The sequence below is a fragment of the Pleurodeles waltl genome, chromosome 5 (assembly GCF_031143425.1).
Source record: "Pleurodeles waltl isolate 20211129_DDA chromosome 5, aPleWal1.hap1.20221129, whole genome shotgun sequence".
Lineage (NCBI taxonomy): Eukaryota > Metazoa > Chordata > Amphibia > Caudata > Salamandridae > Pleurodeles > Pleurodeles waltl.
In genome coordinates this window covers 119,463,632-119,482,825 of record NC_090444.1, presented here as the reverse complement: position 1 = coordinate 119,482,825, position 19,194 = coordinate 119,463,632, and the positions used below count along the sequence as shown (strand labels likewise).

The 19,194-nt window shown below is 45.3% G+C and overlaps 1 protein-coding gene across 1 annotated transcript in view; it reads left to right on the top strand.

The window, feature by feature from the left end:
- Window positions 1-19,194, top strand: part of PNOC (prepronociceptin) — a 380,746-nt gene that overhangs the window by 126,940 nt on the left and 234,612 nt on the right. Inside the window, exon 2 of the mRNA XM_069233772.1 lies at window positions 12,726-12,870. Coding sequence (XP_069089873.1) covers window positions 12,726-12,870 — 145 coding nt within the window. The remainder of the gene's footprint in view (window positions 1-12,725; window positions 12,871-19,194) is intronic.

The window sequence follows — 19,194 nt, the reverse complement described above, 5'->3', positions numbered from 1 at the left end:
AAACGCAACGTGGACACCTCACATTTTTTTAAAGAAAACAGAGGGGTTTTTTGCAAAGTGCCTACCTGTAGATTTTGGCCTCTAGCTCAGCCGGCACCTAGGGAAACCTACTAAACCTGTGCATTTTTTAAAACTAGAGACCTAGGGGAATCCAAGATGGGGTGACTTGTGGGGCTCTGACCAGGTTATGTTACCCAGAATCCTTTGCAAACCTCAAAATTTGGCTAAAAAAACATGTTTTCCACTCATTTCGGTGACAGAAAGTTGTGGAATCTGAGAGGAGCCACAAATTTCCTTCCACCCAGCGTTCCCCCAAGTCTCCCGATACAAATGGTACCTCACTTGTGTGGGTAGGCCTAGCGCCCACGAAAGGAAATGGCCCAAAACACAACGTGGACACATCACATTTTTTCATAGAAAACAGTGCCTACCTGTGGATTTTGGCCTCTAGCTCAGCCGGCATCTGGGGAAACCTAGCAAACCAGCGCATTTTTGAAAACTGGAAACCCAGGGGAATCAAAGATGGGGTGACTGGTGGGGCTCTGACCAGGTTCTGTTACCCAGAATCCTTTGCAAACATCAAAATGTGGCTAAAAAAACAAATTTTCCTCACATTTTGGTGACAGAAAGTTCTGGAATCAGAGAGGAGCCACAAATTTCCTTCCACCCAGCGTTCCCCCAAGTCTTCCGATAAAAATGATACCTCACTAGTGTGGGTAGGCCTTGCGCCCGCGACAGGAAACGCCCCAAAACGCAACGTGGACACATCACATTTTTTTTAAAGAACACAGAGGTGTTTTTTGCAAAGTCCCTACCTGTAGATTTTGGCCTCTAGCTCAGCCGGCCCCTAGGGAAACCTACCAAACCTGTGCATTTTTTTAAACTAGAGACCTAGGGGAATCCAAGATGGGGTGACTTGTGGGGCTCTGACCAGGTTCTGTTACCCAGAATCCTTTGCAAACCTCAAAATTTGGCTAAAAAAAACACATTTTCCTCACATTTTGGTGACAGAAAGTTCTGGAATCAGAGAGGAGCCACAAATTTCCTTCCACCCAGGGTTCCCCCAAGTCTTCCGATAAAAATGATACCTCACTAGTGTGGGTAGGCCTAGCGCCCGCGACAGGAAACGCCCCAAAACGCAACGTGGACACCTCACATTTTTTTAAAGAAAACAGAGGTTTTTTTTGCAAAGTGCCTACCTGTAGATTTTGGCCTCTAGCTCAGCCGGCACCTAGGGAAACCTACTAAACCTGTGCATTTTTGAAAACTAGAGACCTAGGGGAATCCAAGATGGGGTGACTTGTGGGGCTCTGACCAGGTTCTGTTACCCAGAATCCTTTGCAAACCTCAAAATTTGGCTAAAAAAACACGTTTTCCACTCATTTCGGTGACAGAAAGTTGTGGAATCTGAGAGGAGCCACAAATTTCCTTCCACCCAGCGTTCCCCCAAGTCTCCCGATACAAATGGTACCTCACTTGTGTGGGTAGGCCTAGCGCCCACGAAAGGAAATGGCCCAAAACACAACGTGGACACATCACATCTTTTCATAGAAAACAGTGCCTACCTGTGGATTTTGGCTTCTAGCTCAGCCGGCATCTGGGGAAACCTAGCAAACCAGCGCATTTTTGAAAACTAGAAACCCAGGGGAATCCAAGATGGGGTGACTTGTGGGGCTCTGACCAGGTTCTGTTACCCAGAATCCTTTGCAAACATCAAAATGTGGCCAAAAAAAAACACTTTTTCCTCTCATTTCGGTGACAGAAAGTTCTGGAATCTGAGAGGAGCCACAAATTTCCTTCCACCCAGCGTTCCCCCAAGTCTCTCGATAAAAATGGTACCTCACTTGTGTGGGTAGGCCTAGCGCCCACGAAAGGAAATGCCCCAAAACACAACGTGGACACATCACATTTTTTCACAGAAAACACAGGTGTTTTTTGCAAAGTGCCTACCTGTGGATTTTGGCCTCTAGCTCAGCTGGCCCCGGGGGGGGGGCAGAAATGGCCTAAAATAAATTTGCCCGCCCAACCCCCCCCCCACCCCCCCCCCCCCCGGGAGCGACCCTTGCCTACAGGATCGCTCCCCCGCGTGACATTGGCGCCAAAAAAAAATCCCCGGTGCCTAGTGGTTTCTGCCCCCTTGGGGGCAGATTGACCTAAAATCGGCCAATCTGCCCCCACGGGGGCAGAAATGGTCTAAATACAATTTGCCCCCCACTGCAGCGACCCTTGCCTAATGGGTCGTTCCCCATCTCTAAAAAAACAAACAAACAAAAAAATAAAACACCAAAAAAAAATTTGCCCTGGCGCCTAAAGGTTTCTGCCCCCAGGGAAATGGCCTAAAATAAATTTGCTCCCCAACCTCCCAACCCCCCCCCCTCCCCCACGGGAGCGACCCTTGCCTACGGGGTCGCTCCCCCTGCGTGACATTGGCGCCCCAAAAAAAATCCCCGGTGCCTAGTGGTTTCTGCCCCCTTGTGGGCTTATTGACCTAAAATCGGCCAATCTGCCCCCAAGGGGGGCAGAAATGGTCTAAATACAATTTGCCCCCCAGGGGAGCGACCCTTGCCTAATGGGTCGCTCCCCATCTCTAAAAATACAAACAAACAAAAAAAAACAGAAAAAAAAAAATTTGCCCTGGCGCCTAAAGGTTTCTATTTGCCCTGGCGCCTAAAGGTTTCTGCCCTCCCTGGGGGCAGATCGGCCTAATAATAGGCCGATCTGCCCCCAGGGGGGGCAGAAATGGCCTAAAATAAATTTGTCCCCCCCGTTCCCCCCCGGGAGCGACCCTTGTCTACAGGGTCGCTCCCCCTGCGTGACATAGGCGCCAAAAATAAAAATCCCCGGTGCCTAGTGGTTTCTGCCCCCTTGGGGGCATATTGACCTAAAATCAGCCAATCTTCCCCCAAGGGGGGCAGAAATGGTCTAAATACAATTTGCCCCCCAGGGGAGCGACCCTTGCCTAATGGGTCACTCCCCATCTCTAAAAAAACAAACAAACAAAAAAAAAAACACACAAAAAAAATTTGCCCTGGCGCCTAAAGGTTTCTGCCCCCAGGGAAATGGCCTAAAATAAATTTGCTCCCCAACCTCCCAAACCCCCCCCCCCCCACCCACAGGAGCGACCCTTGCCTACGGGGTCGCTCCCCCTGCGTGACATTGGCGCCAAAAAAAAAATCCCCGGTGCCTAGTGGTTTCTGCCCCCTTGGAGGCAGATTGACCTAAAATCGGCCAATCTGCCCCCAAGGGGGGCAGAAGTGGTCTAAATACAATTTGCCCCCCAGGGGAGCGACCCTTGCCTAATGGGTCGCTCCCCATCTCTAAAAAAACAAACAAACAAAAAAAAAAATACAAAAAACAATTTTGCCCTGGCGCCTAGAGGTTTCTGCCCCCCCCTGGGGGCAGATCGGCCTAATAACAATAGGCCTATCTGCCCCCAGGGGGGGCAGAAATGGCCTAAAATAAATTTCCCCCCTCCAAACCCTGCCCCACCCCGGGAGCGACCCTTGCCTACGGGGTTGCTCCCCTTGCGTGACATTGGCGCCAAAAAAAAAAAAATCCCCAGTGCCTAGTGGTTTCTGCCCCCTTAGGGGCAGATTGGCGTAGCAAAAATCTGCCGATTGGCCTAACTACAATTTTCCTCTCCAGGGGAGCGACCCTTGTCCAAGGGGTCGCTCCCCATCTGTAAAACAAAAAAAAACAAAAAATCCCCGGTGCCTAGTGGTTTCTGCCCCCCTTGGGGGCCCCTTGGGGGCAGATCGGCCTAATCAAAATAGGCTGATCTACCCCCCAGGGGGGCAGAAATGGCCTAAAACAATCCCCCCCAGGGGAGCGACCCTTGCCTAAGGCGTCGCTCCCCTTGCGTGAAATTCACGAAAACAAAAGAAACTCCCTGGTGTCTAGTGGTTTCTGCCCCCCTTGGGGGCAGATTGGCCTCATCAAAATAGGCCAATCTGCCCCAAAGGGGGGCAGAAATGGCCTAAATATAATTTGCCCCCTAGGGGAGCGACCCTTGCCTAAGGGGTCGCTCCCCACCTAAAAAAAAAAAGCAAAAGAAAAACAAACAAAAAACAAAAAATTATCCCTGGTGCCTAGAGGTTTCTGCCCCCCCCGGGGCCTCAAAAGGCCTAATAATAGGCCGATCTACCCCCAGGGGGGGCAGAAAAGGCCTTCCTAAAAAATGCCCCCCATTGGGAGCGACCCTTGCCCAAGGAGTCGCTCCCTTATGCCAGTTTCCCAAAAAAATAAAAAATCCCTGGTGTCTAGTGGGGTTTCAAAAGCCAGATTGCAAGCAATCCGGCTTTTGAAACCCCGGGAGAGACTTCAAAGGGAAGGAAATACATTTCCTTCCCTTTGAAGCCTCTCCGGGCCTCCCCCACGTGATCGAAAGAGAAATGCTGAGCATTTCTCTTTCGATCGTGAGCTTCCAGCGCGATGGGGAAGCCCTGTGACAAATCAGCGCGCGCTGACGTCACAGGGGGGGTGGGGGGGTCGGGGGTGGAAGGGGAAGGGCTTCCCCTTCCATCCCTGACTTGGGGGGGTGGGTGGGGAGCACAGGGGGGGAAGCGCTAGCGCTCCCCCCAGTTCCTGTGCCTTGGACGAGGTCACCTCGTCCAAGGCACCCAACAGGTTAACACAAAGATGTTGATGATACCCAAATTCTCCTAAGAATTAATAACAACATCTCTGTTAACCAAATAAAAAATGATGTTTGAAGAACACAAATTTGAATGACCAGATGAAGTCTGAAACGGAGTAAAAACAACATTTAACTCCAAATAATCAGCACGGATAATGAAAACAACACAGCAGGAAGTTGGTTCAGATACCTTAAAAAGCTGGTCTCTCTCTGACCTCACACAAAATGCTAGGGGCCAGATGTATCATCACGGCCCTTTGCGATTCGGAAATAGCGATTTTTAAGAAATCGCTATTTCCGACTCGCAAAGTGCCATGTATCACATTTGCGAATCAGTAATAGCTATTTCTTAAAAATCGCAAATGCTATTACCGAATCGCAAATTGCGATACCGGCCCCATTCGCAGCTATGGGCCTGTTGGCCCATATCTGCGAATTTTTTGCATTTCCAAAATTGCGATTTCTGAACCAGGGTGCTGGGGGGCTAAGGCCCCCTCTGCTGCACCCCAAAACATTTTTTGGGGACATGTAAGGTGCACACATGCCAAAAGGGCATGTGTGCTTTACATGTACAATTTAAAAATGCATTTTAAATGCATTTTTAATTTTGCACATGGTTACCACCAAGTTCAACTTGGTGGTAATTAGCGATTCCTAAATGCCAAAATCGGATTTAGGAATTGCTTCATACACGTGCTAAGAAATCGCAAATAAGGAATCCTTATTTGTGATTTCTAATTTAGAGAGTTGCAATTTGCGACTCTCTAAATAGGGTCGCAATTTTAAGGAATCACTATTTTGCATTCTGAAATGGCATTTTGCATTCGCAAACGGGCATTCGCACTGTTTGCGAATGCAAAATGCTTTCATACATATGGCCCTAGATCTCTAGGATTCATATTTAATAGCAAATTGAATCTGGATTACCTTATAAATCAAAAGTTTAGGGGCCCAGCTGTGACTAAGATTCATGAAGTGTGGTGGGATGGTGTGGGGTATATAAAATAGTGCTCTAGGGATCCTGTTTATTGGATTTGCCCTTTGTGAGATAATATATTCATATTCTTCCATATTCAGTTTTGTGTGAATTGATTTGTGCAACCTCTCAAACTTCAGAAGTTCTGGGAGATTTGGGATTTGTGGACATTCCTAACGTTCCAGACGTTTTTCTAAAGATGTGTTTGAAGGTAATATCTTGGAAACTTTATGAAAAATAATGTATCAGACAGGCCTTTGCTGAGTGTCTGTATACGTTCTTGGGGCTACAAAGGCACTCTGCCATAATTGCATGTTTTACCTCTTCCCTGTAGATTTAAGAATCCTTGCTTTTAGTCAATTTAATAAAACACCTAATTTCTGTAGTTGCTAAGCAAATGAGCATTTAGATTCCGCAATAAAAACAACTTTAAACTATTTCTTTCAAACTCCACTTTACATTATCATACCACAAGACACCCAATCACATATCTTGGAGCTTTACCTTTGCACCATACTTATCCACAGTAAACCACACGGTAAACTCTCCACTACACCCCACTGCAGCCTACCTTACACACCCTACACTCCACTCCACCACACTAAAAACTGTGACACTTCACCAAACTCCACCATGGCCACCACTGATCAGCCCATTTGCACTACACCCTACCTTGACCCACCACTTTCAAGCCTGTAACACTCCACCAAAATCCATGGAGTACCCCTTATGCTATCCAGGCACTACATGAAGTCCCAGCACATTTCATCACCCCACACACCACACCCCATCTCACCACACACTCTAACTCCCCCTCATCCCATCCAGCCACCACATTCCACCACACTTAAGGAGACTCGACGGCTGTACTGTTACTGTACCTCATGAATCAGCGCCCTCAGAACACATCAGTAAATGCTATCACATAACAAGATTCAATATCAAAATTATACCACACAGTACCACATCCAGATCCCACCTCACCATAACATTTATCCTACTCCTCGAATGATACCGAGCTCCTGGGAACACTCCCCACACCATGTCATTACACACCGCTTCACGCTCCAATTTTACAAAATTTCACAATCATACCTATAAATACCCTGTTCTTGACACCTCTCTCTCCCTAAAATGTCATTAAAATAAAATGCACAATTTATGTCAAACATCTTGGATCGTTTCTGCAGAGTTCCAGTATTTTTAATTACATTAGTATTATTATTATAGACTCTTTATTTAGAATACACCACGAACGGAATTGTCTCGTGTAGCTTTTAGTGATAATTTTAAATATTACCGAACCTAAAGGTACTTATTCTATCAACATCAGAAGGACAAAGATTTAAGTTGCACCTGCTAGATACAAATCTTCGACTTCAATTTTTTCACAGAGGTCTCTATAGTTGCCATATTACCAATAATGTGTATTACAATTTTTTTTTTTTTTCAAACGTATTTTATAGCATTTTTCTAAAAGAGAGAAACTGTAAGGCTTATAGTTCAAGCCGATAAAACAACATTTCCAAAATAATATTAATATAGGATTGCAAGTACTCTTGCACTATACAGTGCACAGCAAGCATAGCATGAAAAAACATATCGTAATGAGCAACATGTGTATAAGCAGTGATAAAAAATGAAGGTGTCTCTATTTCTATTAAGCACTCCCCCATCACCCCCCATTTCTACGGCATAACAAAATATATTTAAAATTTTGAGGAGACCCTTAAGCATCCAAGAAGAAGTATTTTAGAATTAAATAAATCAGATTCAGACAGGATGACACACTGACACATCTGCACCACATTATCCCTTTACTGAGATCTGCAGTTAAATGCCCAACTGATTGGAGTAATAGTGTGCTTGAAGACACAACTTCATATTAGTATATTCATTTGGGCAGCGCTTTGTCTCACTATACATGAAGACTAAACCGTGTTTTAGTGAACCTCCAAACTGTGCCGTCTCGTACACACAGACTTAGCCGATCATACACACAGACGTAGCAGTATCTTGGTGTACATAAAGAATGAACGGTGTCTCAATATAACATAAGCTGAGCGGTGTCTCACTGTGCACGTAGACTGAGCCATATCTCATATAGATTGAGCCGTGCTTCAGTGTACCTAATGGTTAAGCTGTGTCTCAGTGTACACACAGGCTGAGCTGTATCTCATTATGCATGTAGAATAAGCTGCATCTTTCTATACCCCAAGATATACCTCCTTGTGTGTCTAAATTCGTATCTTTCTGCTTTATGAATATTTAAAGAGAACTCTTAGTATGATATAGAGTGAGACGTGTCTCAGTGCATATACATGCCAAGGATTGTCATAGTGTTCATATTGACTGAGCTGTGCCTCAATGCACATCCAGACTGAGCTGTCTCAGTGTACATATAAACTGTTCTGTAACACATTGTAAAACGGCTGAGCCTTATTTTGGTGTTCATATAGACTGCTGTCTCTCAGTGTGCATAGACTGAACTGAGTCTCAGTGTAACTAAGGATTAAGCTCAGCCGTATTATACATATAGACTTTGGGCCTGATTTAGAACTCTGTGAAAGGGTTACTCCATCACTACGGTGACGGATATCCCGTCTGCCAAAATATAAATCCCATTGTATCCTATGGATTTCGATTTCGGCGAACGGGATATCCGTCACCGTTGTGACAGAGTGACCCTTCCTCCGAGTTATAAATCAGGCCCTTTGCTTTGCTGTACATGCACATGAAGAGTTGTGTATCAGTGTGCATATAGCCTGAGCCGAGTCTCAATGCAAATAAAAGTCCTGTCTCAGTGTACATATAGACTGAGCTGTATATATATATATATAAAAACAAAGGTTACAGGGACGTTATAGTTAGGCTCACATTTTAAACATACAGAACAGAAATTCACCTGCTATAGTTATAGTTATCTCAAGTAACTAAGTAACTATAACTTATGCCCTAAGGTAACTATAACTCACAACCCTGCCATGCACAGTTATCTGATCAATAAATTTACTGCAGATGTTACAGTGACATAATCAATGATGTTATCAAAGATGTCATGAGTGTTGTAATTTGTGGGGTAACTAGCAGTGCATGGCGGTGGTGTGGGATAAAGTTACCTAAGGGCACGAGTTATAGTTACTTGAGGTAACTCTAACTATAACAGGTGAATTTCTATGGTTTTGTATGTTTGAAATGTGAGCCTAACTATAACATAATTTTGCCCCGGGGAGGTGGTTATCTCCCTGCACATAATTTCTCATCCTCGGCACCAACCCCTCAGCCTTGGACGACGACTCCTGGTGGCTGACCGCTCTAGGAGCACCCCCAACACCGACCAACCAAGCACGCAATCTGGGTGTCATCCTTGACTCAACACTCTCCATGACCAAGCAAGTCAGCGCCGTCTCCTCATCCTGCTTCAACACCCTCCGCATGCTCCGCAAGATCTACAGATGGATCCCCACAGATACAAGAAGAACAGTCACCCAAGCCCTCGTCAGCAGCAAACTTGACTACGGAAATGCCCTCTACGCAGGAGCCCCGGCCAAACTCCTCAAACGACTGCAACGCATACAAAACGCCTCCGCACGCCTGATCCTCGATGCCCACTGCCAAAGCCACATCACTCCCCTTCTGAGAAACTTACACTGGCTCCCCGTCAACAAAAGGATAACCTTCAAGCTCCTCACCCACGCACACAAGGTGCTCTGCAACACCGGCCCAGCCTCCACCAAACAGACGACTCAACTTCTACACCCTGTCCCGCCAACTCCGCTCAGCCGACCTCGCCCTCGCCACTGTCCCCCGCATCCGAAGAGCGACTACCGGAGGCAGATCCTTCTCCCACCTCGCTGCCAAGACCTGGAACAACCTTCCCCTGCCCCTACGACAGACCGAAGACCTGCTGACTTTCAGAAAGCGGCTCAAGACCTGGCTATTTGAGCAGTAGCAGCACAACCCTCCCACCCCCTCAGCGCCTTGAGGCCCTCGCCAGGTGGTAGCGCGCTTTACAAATACACTGATTGATTGATTGATTTCTACTTTGCCCCGAGGAGGTGGTGATCCCCGGGGCTGCGGGGGGGCAGACGGCCACCTGCTCTCCAATAAAAGAATGTCCCTAGGACTTGGGCCACCCAGTGGCTTAAAAAAAAGGAAGCGTGGGAGCCTGCGCTTTATTTTTTCAAAAGTTTTGCCGGATCCGCGACAAATCTGGTCGAATATTAAAAAAAAAAAATGTTTTTTAGCTCGAGGGGGGGGGTGGAGGCCTACCAGAGCTAAGGGATCAGGGTATCTCTACCCTTGCCCCTTTTCTTTTTTTTTTTACTTTTTTTTTGTGTGACTCGGCTGAAGCCGAGTCCCAAAATGTCTGCCAACACTTCCTGGTTTGAAGTGCTTGCAACCAATCGGAGCTGTGCATTTCCCTGCACAAGCTTGTCATTATTCCCAAAGTCATCGCTGTCAGAGATATACAAATTTGGATTTTCTTAAATATCTCAAAAACTACTGGATAGATTTACTCCAACTAAGTAAAATATCAATCTGCATACTGAAAGCTAGCTATCTGCCAAATCTGATGTAATTCCGTCCAGTAGTTCGGGCTGTAGACATGTCTAAAGGTCCCATGGGAATTAACATGGGAAACACAACTTTTTTCACCCCCCTTTTTCTCGCCCCCCCCCCTTCACGGATCACCCCAAGACTTTCTGTGTTTAACAAGAATCACAGCAACACTTTTTATTGGAAAATTTCAATAAGATTTGTCAAATGGCACCAAAGATATTGGCAAGTCAAAAATGCTTTTTCTATGGAAACATGGTCCTAACTATAACTACCTAGTGGCTACAGACAGACAGACAGACACAGAGACACACATATATTGTACTGTGTATTAGCGCAGGCTGGGCTGTGTCTCAGTGTACTTGCAGAGGTGATCTGTGTCTCAGTATATATGTAGATTGAGCTGTGTCATGTATAACTTAAGACATACCTCAGTTTGCTTCTAGAAATTAATCTTTTGCACATTTAGACTGAGTTGTGACTCAGTGTACATACAGATAGGGCTGTCTGTCGGTGTACAAAAAACTGAGCTGGGTCTTTGGTCATCTTCAGCTACACCTCAGTATGCGAGTAAAGGTGTACTTTTGTACACATTTAGACAGAGCTTCAAATTGGCCTACATTTCTCCTGTGCGATTTCACATAGACCTTCACGTAAATCTACATACAAGAGGTTTTCTTAGTCTGCACTTAAAGCTGATCTGTTACTCAGTACATGTTTAACCAGAGGTGTTTCTCTAATTATTTGTATAGAGGCAGACTGCTGTACATTTCCCCACAGGTCTGTCTCTTCATGCATTTATTAACCGGCAAGATGGCTGAATCAGTTAAACGCTCACCAATAAAATATACAGTGATCTGTAAGTCATGAGATTAAGGGCCATATGTACGAACACATTTTCCCATTGACACAGAATGGGAAAAACCCTTTGCTACATCTGGCCCTTAATCCCTTCCTGTCTTAGCCTTCAATCCTTTTGAGGTCGGCAAGTTGAGTACCATAAGTTGGGTAAAAATGATATCTTGTTATGCGCAACGCTTTGAAACGTCAGAAGCGCAGTAACCAGCTATGCAAAAAGCAAGGGTAGAATGTACTTTTTAGAGGTTACATTTTGGTGTGATGTGACAGACATATATTTAATTTTACATTTATTAGGAAGTGTTAGCTCTGCTTACACTTACAATAGCTGCATCCCAGTGCACAATTAGGGGTAAGTAGCTTTCATTTATGGTGCCTGGTGCTTATTTTTCTTCATCTCACTTTGACCCAGAGCGTGAAGAACACAAAGAGAGAAAGAAGGAAGGAGAAAAAACACAAAACAGAAAAATAGTGACAAAGGGAGAAATCAGAAACCTGCAAAAGTGAGATAAAGGGGCAGGAAGTGTCTGGTGGTGGATTAAAGAGGCATCAGGTGGAAGCAAGACTATGTAGTCTTGGTACTCAGTACAGAGGCACTCAATAGCGCCAGTGTTAAGCTTCTGAACCAAAGTTGGGTCCCTGCACTTATTTTTTTACAAATTTGCGCTGGGTGTTCTAAAGTACTTGTGGACTGAGAGATCTCGCTTTCTAGAACCACATCGAAATGTTTATTTAGAAAAGCTGTATTTAATTGCATATCTAAACATAGTTGTAGCATAGTGTATTCTTCCACTTAGAGAGATATCTTTGTGTACATTTATCGTTTATCCTCTTAGAAGTGTATCTTTTTCCTTTGTGTACATTGACTCTTTATCCATGAAGAGAGGCCTGTTTTGTGCATTCCGCCAGAGGGATGTCTTGATGAACATTTAGATAGACCTGTATCTCAGTGCAGGCTTAGGCAGAGCTGTATCCTAGACTACAATTGGAAGGAATTGTACCTCTTTATAAATGTAGCCCTATACAGTTAGCATATGAACTGAGCAGGTCTGCTACGTCAATGACAGTCATTTCACTAAAAATTCTGACACTCGCTGTGCATGTTGTAAAAATGGCTGTGCTTACTCACTCATTTAAACGCTTCTTTACAAACCACTGCTCCCTTTCAGGGACTACGGGCCAGGTTTGTAATTCGCCGTATTTACAAGGTGGTCTATTGTTGTGAATACAACGCATCCTTGCATTTTCAAAATGACGGAGCGTGGCGCTGCCAAATTTGGCACAGCGTTCCGCTCCATCACTTTCTTGTAAATCTGGGACCATTTTTTATGTGGCGAGAACGCAGATGTGTGCCTGTTTACAACCACATGGCTATCAGATAGGGACGTTGCTAAACCTCAGCTGTGCTTCATAAAAGTACAGTTTTGGTACTGAAATCACATGAGGAGTGGGATTCTGCGATACCAACTTGTATATCTTGTACTCCACAAGGCCAATTCCACTATTTCGTCAAGTAAGTAGAGACTGTAGACTATGTATCCTTAACTCGAGAATATATTGGCAGTTGTTAATTTGAAGTCAAATAATCAGATCCATACTTTTGTCCTCAGTATTTTGCCATACAACCACGTCTGCTGAATCCCCGCAAATGTCTGCTGATTTTACACCGTGTGCTTGCTTCCTTCTTCTTCCCAGGTGCTCACTACCACCCTGCAAAATGAAGGCTGCGTTGGGGAACTTGGCGCTTCTCTGCCTCCTCGCTCGCACACTCGGTGACTGTCAGCGGGACTGCCTAACGTGCAACAAGCACATCTACCAGGGCGACGACTTCAACACTCTGGTAAGTCGGAAGCCATTTGTAATAAAACCCTCACTGCGTAACTAATGGCGCCGCTCCGTGCTCCAGCGGGGGTGAGTAATGGCGGCACGTACGTAGCATCTCAAAGTGCTGCCTTTTATTCCATAAACATTACCACCTGATGAAGTCCTTCCGAAAAAACAGATCTTGACGTGAACAGGCTGCAGCACAGTTTCATTGGTCTGTTGACCTTTATTTTGTAAAGAGTTCTTTGGTCTTGGACTTCTTGCTGAGTATTCGAAATGTGCTCGTAGTACTGAGTGGGGGTATTTAACTACATTTTTGTTGCAGGCAGAATTGTCTTGCACATTACAAAGCCTTAAAGTTTGAATCAAGGCTCAAAGAAGGAAATTGAGAAACATAACGTTATAGTCTAGGGGATGTGTAGTTTGCCCAGCTCATCACAAGGCCTACAATTGCCCTCATGCCCCAGTGCAGCTGTGTTTAATAGCTGTAAATTGCCGTTTCCATCACTATGCCCTTGACTCGTGCATTAATAGCAGAGTTGGAAATTAATAGCTATTAACACCCTCAACAGAGGACAACAACGCTTAATTTTAGAGAACTTCATCGAACAGAGCATCACACACCTGAAACTGTCATATTCCTGTATATTGGTCACACGATCATCCTCGTTTTCTAAAGTGGTATCGCCCCATACTGAGTTACCCCATAAAAACCCGCGAGCTACAGAGATCTTCCTCAACGTGTTTTTTCATGGTTGATTATAGGGATTTTTTAATGATTAGAATACATCTATGATGCCATGGTGGAATCTTAAATATAACAGGTAACTTAAGAAATAAACAGAGAACTTAAAGGCATTACGCACTGAATGGTGTTACATCAAATCATGTTTAAGCATAGATGATGTACCTAGATATTTTTGTATCACTTTTGTCCTGATTTCTGAAATATTCTGACAAGAAGCTGAAAAAGGAAGTGAAATACAGGGAATATTACCTTTAAGAAGTTTCACAGATATCTGCAACTAAAATGGTTAATGGCCTCGAACGGGGACAGTGACCAAGTGGTGGGTTTTGAAGTCACAGTGGAAGATATGGGAGAGTGAAAAGGGAGAGTTGTCTATCTGACTTCAGTTAGTAAAAGAAGTAAAAACATAAATTAAAGAGGGTTTGAGATGGTGCGAAGGTGTCCTGAGCGAAGTAGCCTAGAACAGAGGCTCCTCGGAAGGGTGAAAAAGGGGATAAGCAAATAGAGAGATGGGCCAGAAAGTAATTTATAGATCAGATTAGCACATTTGTGAATGGTCTTATGGTGACCCTAGGGAAAGTGAGATAACTCGGTAAATCTCGGTGCTCCTCTGAGTTAGGGGGTAAAAAGCTCTTTGCCATGAAGAACCTTCCTCTTCTGTTCCATTGGAGGCTCTTTTAAGATGAAGGAGTCAATAATGCCCATATTTATGGGCTTTGTGGTGCAGGCCACTCAGCAAGTACACCTGTGTCACAGGGAAAGGGCAGGAGTGCGCCATACTTATCCAAAATGGCGCCTTCCTTTCCTTTCTCCCTGCGCTGGCTCTCTGACAGCATAGCACCCGTGCAGACACCCAAGTACCATGGTGCAGGGGTGCCTGCATTCCATGCATGATTGTTTTTGTGCTGGAAAGGACATCTTCCTGCACAAAAACAATCCTGTGAGGCTTTTTCTTCTTTCTATGTGTGCTGCAGAATGCAGCACACGTAGAGAGAGGGAAAAACAAGGAGAAATAAATATATTTCTACTTTTTATGCCTCTCCTGGGGAGGTGTATCTTTTTGGTGGGAATGTGTCAGCATCCATGGATGCTGTGGTGGAACACCCACGAAACACCCTTGGAAACGCCTCCCGGGCGCAGAGTAATGTAACCCAGCGATTTGTGATGCATTATATTACTTGAGACGTAAGAAGCCAGGCACGGCCATGCAAGGTGGCCTTGCGTGGCTTCATAAATTTCACTTAAGGTTTGTGTCACTCTTACACCACATTGCGTGGTGCAAGGGTGATGAAAACCAGGCCGTAAATATGGCCCCAAGTGTCTCTGGCAGCAGATGTGTAGCTATCTAAGGTGCAGAAGGTGCAATGGCACCATGGCCCAGAAGCATGAGGGGCCCAGTGACCCCTGATTATTGGTGTATTTTACCCCCCAGCCACGAGTAACCCCTTCCTAATTTCCATGCTTGCACAAGTCCTCTGACATCCTTAGTAGTCCACTTTCAGGCAAGGTATGCACATACTTCTCAACCGACAACTGTTTTCAGGTTGTGCTTCTCATGCCTGAAAAATGTTTACTTTGCATTCCCCAGTTAATAGATGGTCAGATTCCAAATGTAATGTTCCACAAATTCTATTTTTTAAGTGTGAAACATTTACGACATATGTAATCAAAATATGAGTGGATCAGCATGGATTACAAGCGATGAATTGTGTCAGTTAAGTAGTTACATCCACACAACTTAAGAGATGTGTAGAAAGGTCATTACACATATGCGGAAAGTACAACATCCATTATTGAGATGCAATAGTGAATAGAAAGAAGAACATTATCTAAACTAAACATTAACTCTAACCTCTGCTTCCAACCCTCTCTCCACCATTGCCCAGGGATCATCCTGTCTCATCCCAGCCTAGGCCATTTGTGTCCTTAAAAAATTGTGTATTCTATTAAGAAATAGTTGTCCTCTGTTTATAGGGATTAGTATTATGACATGGAGTACCTAGAAAAAGATCAACCAGTGCAGACTATTTTAGTAATAGATCAGGGTTTCAGGAGATAGGGTCCCCCAATTGGATATGCGACCCACACAGTCACTTATTTCAGGGAAGAAGTTAGCTAGTGTTTGGGGTGGTCTGTCAACATCTTTACCAGAGGCTTTCTACACTTCTGTTAAGTCATTTCACTGCAAAGAGATCGGCCATTTGCATAACCCTTGCTTGTCTTCTCTGTGGAGGGCTTTGCTTCCCACTTCAGCCAAGTCTATCACCCCCCTTTGCCACATTGCCTCTTTAGGAGGTACAATGGATTTCCATCTCACAAGGAGCACCTGCTTGGCAAGAAGAAGTGCCAGGTCAGTAAATCTCATTGCTATTTTGGCATCCTTGGGTGTGGGATACAATCCAAGTAATCAACATTCTCTAAGTTAGATTTTTCAGTTGTCCGTGATATTGCTTGTAGCACTGCCAGTAGCCACATAATGTGGGCAATCCCTATGTCCTATGGTGTATATCAGCTGGTACACAGTGATATTTAGGGCATCCAGCCAAAGCAGTGATGAGCATGTGTGGTGTGAGATGTGCTCTACACAGAATGTTAAACTGAATACGTTTAAACTGGGCATTTTGGGACACTTTCAGAGGATATACCAAGGTTCTCAACCATTCCTTAGCTTTAACTAACCAGGTGGAATCTGACTCACATTTATTTCTAAGCAAAAGTAGGGATATCCTGGTATGTTCTTGTATCGCTAAATAAGGCTACGTGATTAATCTACGCCCATGTCCTATGGTGTGCAAAGGTTTGTAGAAGTGCATTAGTGTCAGGTTTAGCTGTTTAAAAGGCCCAGTGCTTCCTAAGTGTTGTATTATTGTATTGCCCAGTAGGAATTGATCTCTCTGCAGCTTGTGTATGTGTCAGCGAGTGTTTGGAATGTTTGGAGTATACCATCACTAAAAAGATCATCCATTGGAGTCAAGCCTTCTTATTCAGTATTGTATCTTTCATAAATTCACATGCTTGAATCATCCCGGTCGTCGAAGTGGGATTCCCACGGTACATAAAATAGCAATAATTAATAAAAATTTTTTTTTTGCCATAGGCTATAATGGAGCCAGCAATTGCTCACATTGCCTATCCATGTCCTTTTGTGAAAGGACCCAAACCTGCCTGCTGTCCAATCAGGCACCAGCACCCTCTAGAACCTTCTCCAGAGAAGCTCCCTTCCTCAGATTTTCTACCGCACGTCGTGTGAAGGGAGTCTCCCTGAGCTCTGCTCAGTTTTTCTTCTACTTCAGAACTTTTTCTCTCAAAAGAGTTGACAATATGTTGGATTCTTCTAGGAAAGGCCTTTTCCGCCCTTGCAAGACCTGTGCAAAGAAAAGGCTCAATGTGGATGACCCACATAAAGACTGTTTGTATTGTCTCTACCCACAACACCAGGTTAAGGACTGCAAAATATGTCGCACCTTCTCCACAAAGACCCTCAGAGACCGTGAGGGCAGGCTCCTGACATGGTTACAGGCCAAATCCTGTACTTCAGGTGAGGAGAGCGGGTCAGAGAGGGCACACAAAAGGTCCAGATCTGAGGACCTGGGCCACACAGAAAAATCCAGGAAGAGGCAGAAATCACATCATGGGAAGGGCTTACAGACTTCAGTCTCCTCTGAGCCTTCCTCTCCTTTCCAAAAGAAGGAGTCCTACCGTCTATCTCCTTCCTCAGAGCCTTCCACTTCTGGAAAAATGACTCTAAAAATCATATCGACGACGACAACACCGTAGAAGACCGTGATGACGACGACAGTACCAACAACTACCGTCTCCACTACATCGTCGACGAGACCGTCGTCAGCGTCAACTACCTTAACATCGACGGTAAGGGATCCTATCCCCTCTCTCAAAACTCCGTCGACGAGTATAGTAAAAACATCGTCGGTTACAACACCGTCGACGACTGCCCCGTCGACTATAACGTCAGCGACGCCATTGTCATCGGCGGTTTCACCATCGACGGAGACACCATCAAAGAAGTCATCCTCGACGAAGACACTACCGTCGACGACACTAATGTCGACGACACTACCGTCGACGACACCACCGTCGGCGAAACCATCGTCGGGTAAACCATCGTCGGCGAAACCACCGTCGACGAGACCACCGTCGACGAGACCATCGTCGATGGAAAAATCTGTACCATCCACGTCTGCATCAACTTTCACGCCATCCACAGCACTGGTGCCTAGTAGACAGATTGAGGCCACTCCTGCCTCTTCCAGGTCTCCAGATCTCGGAGCCATGGTCAGGATCAGATCTCTACCTACACCAGATATTTATCCAACTGACACATCTCCAAACAAGGTGTCGGCTTTAGTACCCAGTCATCTTCTTGACTGGGAGGAATCTGACGAAGGTCCATTCGGAGATGCACATAGCCCCTCGCAGCTCCATGTCAAGTATCAAGATGAGGATGAAGAGGATGAGTATGAACAATACCAACCATACTACTCTCATCAGGAACAATATTACGAAACACGAGAGCCTCAACACAGAGATACTGTACAAATGCCTTCCTCCTTAATCCAGGATTTACAATCCATGCTTCAGGATTATAGGAGAAGATTCCCACTGGCAGCGGAAGATCAACCACCAGCGCCAGTCTCTCCGGTGACACCAGTTAATGTTCCTCCTCCTCCAGCTACTCCAAGATTGACATCCCACTCGGTGTTAGCTGCACCCCCCAGAGATGAAGGTTCCACTTCAGGGGAAGAGGAACAAGAAGAAGGAGAAATTTCCACTCCACAACATCCTACCGAGGAATGGGATGATTACTTGGCCCCCACTCCTTCTCCACCACCTCCTCGCCCCTCTGATTCTCCGCCCTAGGACAAAGATGTTTTCCATAATCTTATGGACAGAGCCGCGGTACGTTTTCACCTTCCAACATCTGTCTCCCAGTCAGAATGTTTCCTACATGATTTCAAGGAGCAATAACGGAAGTCGGTACGGTCCATTCCAATTATTGATTTCATATGGAGCGAGGGCACAAACATTATGCGAAACCTGGCTACGGTTCCTCCAGTTCCACAAAAACTGGATAAGAAATACAAGGCAACCCAAGATTCTCCGGCATGCCTTACTGGACATCCAAAGCCTGACTAAGTGATCTCACAGGCTGCTCAAAGGCACTCCAAAAACCCATTGACGCCTATCTCTACTCCTCCAGACAAGGAAGGTCGAAGGCTGGACAATATAGGCAAGAGATTCTCCTCCATGTCTGAAATCACTGTCAGGGCAGCAAATTCTTTAGCGATTCTAGGTCGATATGACCGCCAAATGTGGTCCGACATGCAACCTTTCCTGGACCTCATCCCTGAAAATAAACAAGCAGAGGCACAAAAGATCCTACAGGAAGGTGAGCGTACGTCGGAAGAAATTATCGACTGCGCTCTTGACATAGCCTCTACTAGTTTCCGCCAACGAGCGGGTGCCGCGGTCTTACGACGGCAAGGTTGGCTCAAGGCCACATCTTTTAGACCAGAAGTGCAGTCCCGAATCCTAGACATGCCTTACGATGGCGAATCTCTATTTGGCAAACAT